This window comes from Chelonia mydas, chromosome 10, assembly GCF_015237465.2.
Source record: "Chelonia mydas isolate rCheMyd1 chromosome 10, rCheMyd1.pri.v2, whole genome shotgun sequence".
In the NCBI taxonomy this organism is placed as follows: Eukaryota; Metazoa; Chordata; order Testudines; family Cheloniidae; genus Chelonia; species Chelonia mydas.
This window is the reverse complement of record NC_051250.2, coordinates 70,814,221-70,826,862: the sequence shown is the minus strand read 5'-3', so window position 1 is coordinate 70,826,862 and position 12,642 is coordinate 70,814,221. Positions and strand designations below refer to the sequence as shown.

The following is a 12,642-nucleotide window of genomic DNA, read 5'->3' as shown; positions in this document are numbered from 1 at the left end:
AGAATGAAAATCAGGCCATGGTGGGTAGAGAACTGGGTGTCAGAGGCCAGCCCTGGGAGGGGAATCCAGCCCTTGGCAAGTGCACTTTCTTTTCCTGCAGAGACCAGAAATCTGAAATAGATATTAAAGGTTTACACTACAAGTACATGTTTCTAGGATTGCATCACAGTTAGGAAACAGTCTTATATTTATGCCAAAGTATTTTAGAGGCATCTTTAACATGTAAATTATGTTTCCTAGTAGGGAAGAAAACAGTTTTAAATGGGAGTGTGATGCTGAAATTTGCTGTGTGTTAGTTATGTGTTTCCTTCTGGACCAGGTGCCTTAGGGTTTTGTGCTAACTTGACTTTCCTTCAATTCTGCCCGTTTTCTCTGCGAATCTGGAGTTAAAGAATATAACAGTGCTGTATTAAAGCTTCATTTCTGGTCAGCTGGAACAGTGGTGAGTGTCATTCTGAACTGGGCAAAGAAGCTTTCTGATTGGTGGCATTGAGTCATTTAAAAAAGAGGGGGAGAGAACACATCTCTCCACCCACTTTTCCTGACTGTGAAGCCATCCTGGAGCAAAGCCGCAGTCTTTTCCCTGTATTTAAGCAGTGCCGGAATTCAAACGCTCATTACTCTCGTTCAGTGCAATAAGCAAGAATGAAGGATCAGTGGGGACCTCTGATGAGTGATGTCATAGGAGATAAGTGACTGCATCAGGAGAGCTTTGGCAGAGTCAGTCTGTGTTCAACAAGAGCTAATAGGAACCGTCAAAAAATAAAAACAAAACAAAACAGCAACTCTTCCTCTGATAAATACAACAAAAAATAACTGACTTTCAGAGTCTTCCAGTCTGGATTGAAATCACACGTGAAATTTCTACTGAAGCGCGCAGCTGGTTTGATCCAGGCTTTATATTACATGTGTTCAGGCAGCTGTTAAATGTAAGCAGCTGACCTATCTCTGGGTTGCTCTTGTTTAGTTATAAGGAATCTATAGGTAAGACATATCTTTCCTTTAACAAGCTCAAAACAAAAGACTAATTTAGAATTGTAAAGAAAATAATCAAAATAGATGTAATGCATCCATCAATGCAGCAGTTTAGTGACAGGAGCTGTAAAATCATAGAAATATGTGACTGCTTTTTACTGCATAAAGGGAAGAGATTTTGTCAAATAGAGTTGTGGAAAGCCATTTATTTCAGCATTGACTGGCAGCACAGTTGTGGGTACCTATTCTTTGGGGGTAAGAGTGGTGAACGTTTTGTAAGTTTTGGTGAGCTAGGGATTTTAAAGTGTTTTATTAGTCATAGTAAGTTATCAGCTGCTATGTAACAGGCTGTTTACATGAATCAGAAAGCTCCTTTAAAAAAGAAACTTCTATTTTTGTATTGTGGCAGGTTGACATTTCAATACAATGGGAGTGGCTGTAAGTCAATACCTGGGAATGCTAATTTCTTCTGGGAGCTCCTTGTTTTTTTGTTTCCTGCCCTCTAAGTCTCAGTAGCTAAGGTTTAATTCTGCACCTGCTGTTGGCTATACAGGTTTTTCATGCAAGATGTATAGAAATCAAAGAGACAAGGAATTACAGTGCTGTAAATTAGTGCCCATATTGAAAAATGCAACTTGTGTTTTTATAAAACTGTTAAAACATGATACTAAGGTAGGGTAGGGGAAAGGAAACTGGGGAGGTGAATGTTACAGATTTCAAAAATGTAAAAGGGACGTAACATACAAGAATCCAGCATATTTTCATCTCTTCTACCCATAAGAAAAACCATGGTCACAATCTGAAGCTGCACAAAGGACAAATTAGGGTAGAATGGCTTCTCCCGGGGATTATTGGAACAATCTGCAGAATAATGCTATATGGGCACAGACCAGACATGGGTTTAAAGCAAAGACAAGAAGATGTGTTGTGTTTTCTATTATTACTGTGAACTGTGTGGGAGGGGTGTAAGGGGGAGGGGGGGAGAGAGAGAGGGCATTTAAACTTTGTGTCGTGACTGCCCTACCTGGATAACTTATTGTCTTGTCAAAGGAGCAAATTACTAAGTACTGTGAGGTTTTTCAAGTTCACTTTGTTCTGAGTCAGAACTTATCTTGGCAAGTAGGGACGTGTATATATTTATTTTGCGGTTAGGGACGTAACTGCTGCTCAGCAGAAAGAACCAAAATCCTTTTCTGACAGACTTTGGGCTGGAGCCCTTCTCAGAAGAGAGGCTCGGGTCAGGTGGATGCTTCCCGGAAACACACGTTACTGGGGTTTTTTTTTTTTTAATTGTCATTGCTAAATTGTCACAGTTTGTGATATGCAATCAAAGGATTTTTCTCCTCAATGAGAGATGCAGGGAAAAATGCAAGACCATCTAGCTGTGTAAGGGTTTCATTTATGTTAACTGCTCCTCATGACATCACTCTCTTTCATCTCATTCCCTTGTCATGTGATCAGTTTAATAAGATTTAGACCCCAAAAGAAAAATCAAGTCTGCATCCAAACAGCTATTCAGGGCCTGGTCCTCAAGGGCGGTGAAGTCAAGGGGAGACTCCCATGCCTCTTGTAGAAAGTTTTATGAACCTCGTGCAGTACCTAGGGGTTTGGCCTTTTATTCAGCACCAAATACCCCTGTGAAATGGGATTTTCCTGCAAACTATTTGAATAGTGCATATTTGGCCTGACTTGCATTTGGGCAAGTAAGCAGTTGGGGTATGAAGCTGAAGTTTGGACACCCAACAGATAATAAGACACACTGGCCTGGTTTCTACAGTAACTAAATCACGAATAGTGTGCCTTATTCTCTAGAGATTCCCCTTGAACAAATTGCCATAATGGATCTCCTGGCAGGTCTAGGCCTTTAGAGGCTGGCATATGCTTAATTTCCATGAGTAGAATTTTACCATTTCTACTTTCAAGCTCCTAACCTCATCCTCACCACGAGAACATCCACTTTGGCTGTCCAGAAAGGTTTTCACTAGCATTTATTTCAGCAGCTAGGGTGGCAGGTTCCACTGGAGGCAAGCTTTATTAATATTAATAATATTACATAAGGTGCTCCATGCCTGAATGCCTCTGTGATGTATTTCAACACTAGTTTATGGGTTTGGGATATTCATTCTTAGTAGAAGTGCTTGTGTTCTGGAGGTAAAGTGCACAAAACTTGGTTCTTCCAAATCACATGCTGGACCAGTCCGTGTGATGATATGGAAGCCCACAAAGGTCAAAACCTGGAAGTCAGATCTGGCTGGGTTGAAACCATATATGTAAATAATGCTCAGGGAATGATTTGCAAAGATAAAGTCCTTAAATTGTACATCTAGCCAATCTCAGTTGTATAGGATAACAACAACAATAAGGTCTGATCTTGCTCCCATTGAAGTCAATGGATGTTTAACTGTTGGCTTTAATGGGAGTGGGATTAGACATGTCCCTTGCCCTCTCTTCAGGATCTCAAAGCACTTTACAAACGTGAATGAATTTATCCTCACAACCCCACTGGGGAGGAGGCAAGTATCATTATGGTACCTGTTTCTCAGATGGGGAAGCTGAGGCACAGTTTAAGTGACTTGTCCAAGGCCACAGAGGAAATCTGTGGCAGAGCCAGGAAGAGAGTCCTGATGCCCAGTACTGTGTTTTGGCAACAAGATTGTTCCTATACTTAAGGAGCATCTTCTTGCATTCATGACAGCAGTCTATCTGTTCCCCCTAAACACAGTTCCTTGTTCATATGTGCAGCCTGGGGCCCCAAGGTGGCTCCCTTCCCCCTCTATGGTCCTGGGGGAGTTAGAGTGCACATGCTGGGCATTAACAGGCTCGCATTTCCTGGGGGCCCATTCCTGCGGCATTATTATCCTTTCTAACAGCTCATTTCAAGAGTTTGTGGGGGGGGTCACCCTTCCTACCTGAACCCTCCTCCTTATCATAAGTACATGATCACTGGCTGTTTTGCCAACAAACTGGTGTCCCCTGGGTGATTCTCACATGTGCTCAGAACTATTGCTGAATTGGCTCTGGTTTCGTAGGCGGTTCTGCTGTTAACAACCCATAAACTCATCAGGTCTTTCTATCTGATACCACAGCATTGTGTTAATTTGTAATTTCTTTGAATTAGCACAGCAAGTGGTGTGTAGCAAAGTACCCTTAATGCCCTTAAGACGAACTAGCTTGCACTATCTGTGCGAACTACTTTTTTCAGTGATTTTAATTTAAGATGGAACTGTGATTTCCCGCAGCCTCCTTTTGTACAAATGATCCACTACAAATTGTCAGTTAAAAATCCTTTTGATTCCCATAGTGCTCAGTTACAGATGGCTAGGAGAAGAATGATGTGCCTTGTGGTTAGAGCCGGGAGACGAGGGTGTTGCATTCTGTGCTGGCTCAGCCACTGACTCACTGGGACACCTTGGTCAAATCACTTCACCTCTCTGCACTGCTGTAAAATGGGAATATTTACATAACTCACAATGTGGGATAGTGAAGCTTCATTCACTGTCTCTGAAGTATTTTGTAATCCATGGGTCTTTAGAAGTAGAAATTGGTTTTAGATTTAAGTCCTGGTCTGTGTAGGTGTCACAAGATAAAAATGGTTATTTTAAAGTGGGAAAGGTGCAGAGAAAGAAGATGCTGGTGTAAATGGTGATCGTTTAAGTTTTACATGTTAATTTGCTGGGAAGAGAGGACAATGGGATTACAAAGTTTTTCTTGTGTTTCGTCAGCACCATCACCAGAAAAAAAATTTTCCAGGCGGTTGCCAAATTTGGGTGGAGACTGACTTGCCTTACTACTCTCTGGGACCTAATCCACCACTTCAGGTTAAGGAGAAGAGGCATGTGTGGAGAAGCTGGCATTGCATTAAACACTTGAAAGTTGAGAAAATATTCTTGCCTCCCACCAGTCTCCATGTTATGGTAAAAATCATAGAATCGTAGAAGATTAGGGTTGGAAGAGACCTCAGGAGGTCATCTAGTCCAACTCCCTGCTCAAAGCAGGACCAACGCCAACTAAATCGGAGAAAAACAAATATATACTTTTTGGTCATACAGCAGGAATAATGGAAGCCGAGTCTTCTTTGGTGTAAACATATATGCAAATATAACCTAGATTTCAAGCTTCACGTAGAGCCATCTGTAGAAGTCTAGTCCTGTGGTTTCTGTGTGCTCACTGCTGTTTCATATTTCCTTCATTCACAGACACTGTAGTTGTAAAATTACTAACAAACAAGCAGCAAAGTCAGGAATGAAACCAGCTGTTGGAAAGAAAATAATGCCTGTTGAGTTTTTTAGAACTATTTGAATAAACAGAAAAACAGCAGCCTTAAACAAAGGGAGTTTGCTTAAATCTACTTTGCAAACCTTCTGTCCTTGCAGAAAAGCTGGAGATGAAAATTGAAGATGAGGTGGATTTTTTGAAAGACCTCAGAGAGCATGCAGTTTCTGAAGGAACAGTAAGTGTCATTTTCGCATCTTTATATTGTACTTTGCCATGCTTTAAAAAGAAATGTCTGTGCAGCTGCTGATGATCAGCTGAGTTGCTGATTTCCTTTCCACAGCTGCTGTGAAGCGAAACGTAAGTTATACAGAGCGGCTTTTCTTGTTAACCTTCTAAAACTAGCATTGATTTTTAGTCCTCCTTATTTTTGAAATAGTATTTAGTTTAAAATAAAAAGATGATAAAAGACAAATTAAAAATGAAAGCCACGAAAGGTTTTGATGTCTCATAATGTACGATAGGTACCTCAGGTCTGTTGATGCTCCACAATATGAGGTTGTCAAAAGTTGGGGAGGTGAAAGATTCGCTCCTCCCCCTACAGTATTACTGTAGCTCATGGTGTAGTTAACATAAAATGATTGTTCATAAGTGTGTACAGAGAGACAGCATGGTCCAGTGGATAGGGCACTGCACTGGAAGTCAGGAGATCTGGTGGTGTATGTGGCTCTGCTCTGTCCTGTTTCCTTGTGCAAGTCACTTCATCTCTGTGCTTCTGTGTCTCCTCCCACAAGTCATTTGTTTAATTGTTAATTCCTCAGGGCAGGGGACTATTAACTACGGCCTGCGCTATGCTAGGAAGTTAGGTTGACCTAGCTACATCCCTCAAGGGTATGAATTTTTCACATTCCTAAAAGACATAGTTAAGCTGACCTAAGCCCCAGTGTGGACAGTGCTAGGTCGAATGAAGAATTCTTCTGTCGATGCAGCTACCGCCTCTTGGAGAGGAGGATTTATTAAAGCGACGGAAGAACCTCTTCCGTCTCCGTAGTAAGCGTCTGTGCTATAGTGGCACAACTGCAACTGTGCTGCTCTAGTGTTTCTAGTGTGGACGTAACCTCTGTGTTTGCACAGTGCCAAGCACTCCAATTTTGTTTGGAATCTATATGCACTACAGTAATACAAATAAATAATAATCATAAGCCCAAATACAGGGGGAACCAAATATGAGGGGGAAGGGGGAACCATAAAATTCCCAAAAACCATAAAACCAGGAAAAAAGACCAGGCAGGAAGTTTGAAATGAAGTGGGGTTATTTTGTGTTAAACATTTTCTGTCACCTTCAGCTGTCACCATTTTTGAGGATTAATCACAATAATAGAAGCTAGGCTATCACATTTGTTTGAGATGGAGTTAAGCTGTGGTTTAAAACAGGCTTCGTGCATTTTGCTCTGTTATAAGCTGTCTTTCTCGATGTTATCTGACCCAATTGTCTTTGAGGCATTTTCAGTAGTGTGCATGTGCGCTGTTTTAGAGCAGCAGTATATGTGTGTTAGTTTATAATTAAGAAGCTAATGTTATAATAGTAAACAGTATAGAGATGAAGTAACATTACAGGGTGGAGCCTGTAATCTTTTCTGCACATTAATGAAAGCTCTTTGGGTGGTAAAATGATCTTGCCAAAGCAGACAATAAAATCAGGCTTATTTTTGTATGTTTTTAACAAGTTAAGGCTGAGTTTATAATTGTTAACTCAATGAGTTAACCAGGGAATAGTGCTAGTAACCTTCCAATCTAAAATGTGTGCACTTTGATAAATGTCTTTCATTATCATAATGCTGTAGTGTAAAGATGCTGACTGTTTTTATCCCGCCCCTTTTGATAGATAATTTTCATGACTAATCCCTGGGTGTCTGCTTGTATAGCAGGATCTATTTAGACAAAAGCAAAAACAACACACCCCATATTTCATTTATTTCAAGCAACATGCATCTCAAAAGAGGAACAAAAAGAAAGGTACTAAGTTTAGTTTTTGTTTTATGTTTCATAATGTAGGTGGTATGCTACTTTAATATAAATCTGGCTGCAGCTTTGTCCTGTCCCTTTGCTTCCCTGCAGAGGGAAGGAGCATGCTCAGATTAGCCAACCTCCCCGGCCCCTTTTTAAATCTGGCTTTTCTGGTGTGGGATTGGGAGCGCCAAGAGAATGGAAAGTTTGCTGCAGAAGGAGTGACACAGTTTCCTGTTGCTAAGTTCAACAAAAACAACATAACAACTGTACTATATTAAGGCCATTTAAAAAAAACAGCTGAAGATTTATAAATAGAGCTTAATTCACACATGTAGGTTTAGCTAGTGGCTAGGTTTAGGCTGGGGATGGGATGGGGGAGGAGAATCTCAAAATATAGATGTGCAGCTCTCTCTGTTCTCCGCTACTGCTTCATGTAGTGTTAATTTCACATAGCCCGGAGTTTTTCAGGTGTCCACTGCCTTCTCATTAGTGGGCCATTTGGTGGTTAGTAAAAGTGGTTTCTTAGTTTGCTCCAAATCGGGACTATTTTATTGTTTGCATCTACTCATGGGTTTTGTTTATTAAAGATACTTTATTGATGATGTTGGGAAGCAAAGTGAAGGTAACCACATTTTTCACATCTGAAATTTGCATGGTAGTATTTGCATATCTATAATTCAGAAATAAACTTCTGTGCAGAGAAAAAGTAAGCACTGAACTTTCAGTCCCTAAAAGAGAGAAGCTTCATTGTCCTGAGCCTGTTGCATGACATATGTGAACATGGGGGTGAGTGGAGTTCTGTATACCTCTTCTTATGGTTTAATCTCCTAGCCAGAGGAGTAATTGGGTAGCTGGTGCACAGCGATTGTACTCGCTTGAGCATTATCTGTACAAGTACCTATCGTGTCCCAGAAGACTTTGCCTGAATATGGATCTTGTGCATGTGATGGAAAGGCTGCAGCTGAAAAGGATTTAGGAAAAGTGTGGCTTTGAGAGTTGCAAACATTAAGAATATAACAGGAAAAGGGTATATGAGAGGGTAGTTCTAAGTGGAAGCTTCGGAATTTAACAATCAACATTTGGATTTGGCTTCTCTGTACACAGAACCACACGCTCTCTTTGAGTTCATTGACATAAATAGCTACAGTTGTCATAAATACTGTTAAACACAATCTAGGAAGATCTTCTTTACTGTCACAGTGGTAGGGCTGGGTGTTCTAAAGTACTTGTCCATTGCTGCTCTTTGCCATCAAGCAATTATTGGGAGATGAAATTATTTGCTCTTCCATCCTCCTTCCTGTAGGGTTTCTCCAATTAAAGTGGGCTTTTAAAGTAGGCATTTCTCAAATGTCTTAAAACTGCTTACTTAGAGATTATATTTGTTCAGTTTTAGGTCCAATTTTGTAGCAAGAATTTCCCAACTTGTTCTAAGAACTAGGGTCACCAAATGAAATTAATAGGCAGCTGGTTTAAAACAAATAAAAGGAAGTATTTCTTCACACAACGCACAGTCAACCTGTGGAACTCCTTGCCAGAGATATTGTGAAGGCCAAGACCATGACAATGTTCAAAAAAGAACTAGATAAATTCACTGAGGATAGGTTCATCAATGGCTATTAGCCAGGATGGGCAGGAATGGTGTCACTAGCCTGTTTGCCAGAAGCTGGGAATGAGCGACAGGGAATGATGGATCACTTGGTGATTACCTGTTCTGTTCATTCCCTCTGGGGCACCTGGCACTGTCCACTGTCAGAAGACAGGATACTGGGCCAGATGAACCTTTGTTCTTCATGCATTTAGCAGTATGTACTATAAATTGTGGTTATGTCTGAGATTTAATTAGCTACTCTTTTGTTTCTCCTTTTGTATTTTGTTTGGGGAACATAAGTGGAATTGGGGACGATAGCAGGATATGATCCATTCATGTTAAACTTTATCACTTCTAAAACTGAATGACTCCAGACTCTTCATCCAGGGGTCAAGACATACTGATGGGAAATCAGTCCTACCTTCGATACATGGTTATGTTCAAGCTTAGCAGACATGACTTAGTTTCAGTAAACTGACAGGATGTCAGACTATTTGTGCACTGACAGCCTTAAATCTTTATTAAGTCTCTACTTTTTGAAGAGATAAATGAGCATGACTTTGTGTTTGTATTTAGAAATGGAATCTGGTAGCTGTGGGGGGTCAAATAACACTGACTACTTTCTGACGTACATTTCCCTTTGTGTTCACCCCAGAAATAAATTGCAGCTGTTTTATTCATTGAATTGCTTTGTGTAGTGGTGACACAATGGAAGAAACTGCCTTTCTTGGTTCTTGCTATTTTTTGAGTGTCCAAGGCTGAGAGTAACAGTCGGTAGCTGGCTGATGAGAACACAGATGGTTCACTAGGAATTCTCCTTTTTGCTTATTATTTGATTTATTTACCATATATTGTTGAGTGTTATGCACCCTCCCTTTAGAGGATGGAAGGTTTTAAAGGACTGTATGTATTTTCAACAAAAAGTACGTTGTTGGTAAAAGTGGAATTTGTAATGATCTTTGCGTGGAGGGAAACTAAACTAAGTAAGCCGTTTGCACTTTTCCACATGTCCACTGGTCCAGCTTCTGCAGTAAGGAAACACCAATGGCAGGTGCTAGCCGCATCATTTACTTCATTGGGAGGTGCTCAGGTACCATGGTGATGGATGCAGTAGATGCTTGAATAGAATATACTCAGTGGTCCGCAACCTTTCAGTTGCAATAGCATGTTCATGTTCCCAGAAGAGTGTGGGGGGCGTTGGACGACCAGCCACCGAAATGCCGCTGAGAAGCAGCGGCATTTCGGCAGCGATGCTTCTTGCTTCTGGGCGGTATTTCGGCGGCTTGTTGTCCGGCGGCTGCGCTCCTCGGCGGTGGGTTGTCCGGTGGAAGCGCTCCCTTGTCAGTAGGCAGGCGCCGCTTTGGGGACCACTGTACTAGATAATGCTGCTTATATACCCTTCCATAAGCCTTTTTGTTCTGTGTTTGCACAATACCGGCATAACAGAGTTCTGGTCCATGACATGTCTCCTGGGCACTACTGCAGTACAAATTAATAATAATAATAATAATAAATTGTTTAATCTGGAAGGAAAGTTAATCTCCCACATTTGAGGTTGTTAGCACTTAAATTCAGCTACAGCACTTAGAAGAAATGGAATTGAATTACTAAAGCTAATATTTGTATATATGCTTAGGGTTACTTATGTGAGAAACATATGCACCCAAAAAACACAAAACCAAAATTCTTTTTAGAGCCAAAACAATTAGCAACATAAGTGTATCAGTTTAAAATTTAAAACTGCATTTTAAAGCATTATATTTGAAACCACCTTCTCTTTTATTTATCCACAAGCCCTGAGGTCAAAGCTACATACTTACCTCATCTTAAATAAATAAATAAATAAACCTTTTAAAAAAAAGCTGTTGACTTTTTCTGTAGCGTTATTTTTATTATTTCATGTGGCTTTTAGGACAGGGGCACCTTTTAGACCTTCAGGACACTGGTAGCTCTGCCACTGGGATGCTCGAACCATTGCCCCAGAGGGAAATGAGAAAATAAAATAAAGATTTTCCAAAAGTGACTAATGATTTTGGGCACCTTCATTTTTGGGGGTTCAACTTGACACATTTTAAAGGGACCTGATTTTCAGAGGGTGGGGCTCCTAGCACTTTCTAAAAGTCAAGCCCCTTTTAAGGCATCTCACATTAGCTATCCAATAACTGATGTGCCTAAAATCATTAGTCGCTTTTGGAGACCTTGGTCATCTTTTTTATTATCCTTGCAATATTATGTGTCATTCTTTTTTGTTAATGCCCCATTGTAGCTCCTCACAATGAAGGATCCATTCAGGGGCAGCTGCACCAATGACTCGTACTGTGTAGTGAATATCCCAATAGGTGACTCTGAAGCAACAGTAGCAGCCGTAATAGGGTTTTATTGGACAGGATGACAACCACAGCCAGTGCCTTTTCAAACCTGGGCACTGTGCTGTTAGAACAGCGGAAGAGTGTTATAGTCCCCACTTAAAATATTGACCAAGACATTTGGAATGATGTAAATGAGCAAAACCCAGAATATACCATGGGCAGTGAAGAAAAAGACTATGTTAAAGGTGTAGCTAATTATAGGTGTTCCTGGCAGCGATGTGTAAAGTTAAGGTTGCCCACTACTTCCCATCATAAGACCTTGTTCAGAGTTGCTTATAAGTTTGACAGACAGTAGCCATTCAGGCTGGAATTTTCCATGCCCAGTGTCAGCCTCAATCTGAATTTTTTGGGGAGGTTTTAGTTAAAATGATTCATCTGTTTCTGAAATTAAGGAAAAATACCTTTTGATCAAGTTTAAAAAAAATGCCTACAACCATTTAATTGAGGAACTCTAGTGTCCCTGTGCTTTGGAGCAGGGAATTGAAATTTGGCAGGGGGGGGTCACCCTGGTGTCAGGATTGTGCCTTTTGATGTTCCTGTGAAAATCTGCCCAAATTTGGCCAAGATATGACTCCAAAAAAAATCTCAGTTTAAACATGTGCAGTAGAAAGTTAGCTTTGTAGCTAAATTCTCCAAAGATTCTGACTGTACTGAGCATGCTTCAACCCAGATGGCCAGGGCTGAGTAAACTATCCCTATGCCTGCACCTTCTGGCAGCCAGGGGCTAGTGTGGCACCCAGCACTGGAACCGAGTGCTAGAACACTGTCTTTTGTTTTCAGAATACAGAGGAGTGAGGAATTGGGAGGCAGAAGGGTCCATACCTCCTTGAAGGAATCATGGAGGATGGGAGACAGGAGTTGGGAGCAAAGAGGGTCAGGAGCCGGGGGGAGGGGGGGAGGACATGAGAGGGGGAGAGGAGCAGGAGCTGGGGTAGGGGGAGCTGTTGTGGGGCAGGAGCTGAGGGCTAGGAAGAGTGTGGATAGGAGCAGAAAAGGGAGGGATGCAGGAGCTGCATTGTGGGGGGGGTTGGATATCCGTTACTCTGTCAGCTCAAGTGATAGAGGTCTGGGCCTGTGGATGTAAAGGTTCAAATGTCTGTTGATCATTTGAGGCAGGGCATCAATATGCTTCCATGTGATAAAATTTCTGTTTTATATTTTTGTAATTAAGAAATTACTTTTAACAAACAAACCAAAAGAGACATTAAAAGAATGTTAAGGTTGCAAGGTCAGGGACATAAAAGTTAGGAAATGCCAAAATTAAGGGTTGTCTGTACAATCCGAATTTGGCCTTCTTGTTAATCTTTAATTGCATGACCGCATGGTATATTTGCTATTCGACCTTGCGTAGTGTGGAAAACTTCAATTGAATGTCCGAAGTTTGGCAGTTATAAGCAACTGAGAAACTTAACTGTAGGTAGCCCTATATTCTCTGGCTATTAAATTCTTTGTGCCGTTTGCCTTTTTAAAATGTTTTACTGCATTTGT

General features: G+C 40.9%; 1 protein-coding gene across 16 annotated transcripts in view; it reads left to right on the top strand.

Moving 5' to 3' along the window:
- The window catches only part of AKAP13 (A-kinase anchoring protein 13), a 323,045-nt gene that overhangs the window by 181,078 nt on the left and 129,325 nt on the right, over positions 1 to 12,642 (top strand). For all 16 annotated transcript variants that reach the window (XM_043524664.1, XM_043524676.1, XM_043524674.1 and 13 more), the window contains one exon: positions 5,349 to 5,425. In XM_043524664.1, the coding sequence (XP_043380599.1) occupies positions 5,349 to 5,425 (77 nt within the window). The remainder of the gene's footprint in view (positions 1 to 5,348; positions 5,426 to 12,642) is intronic.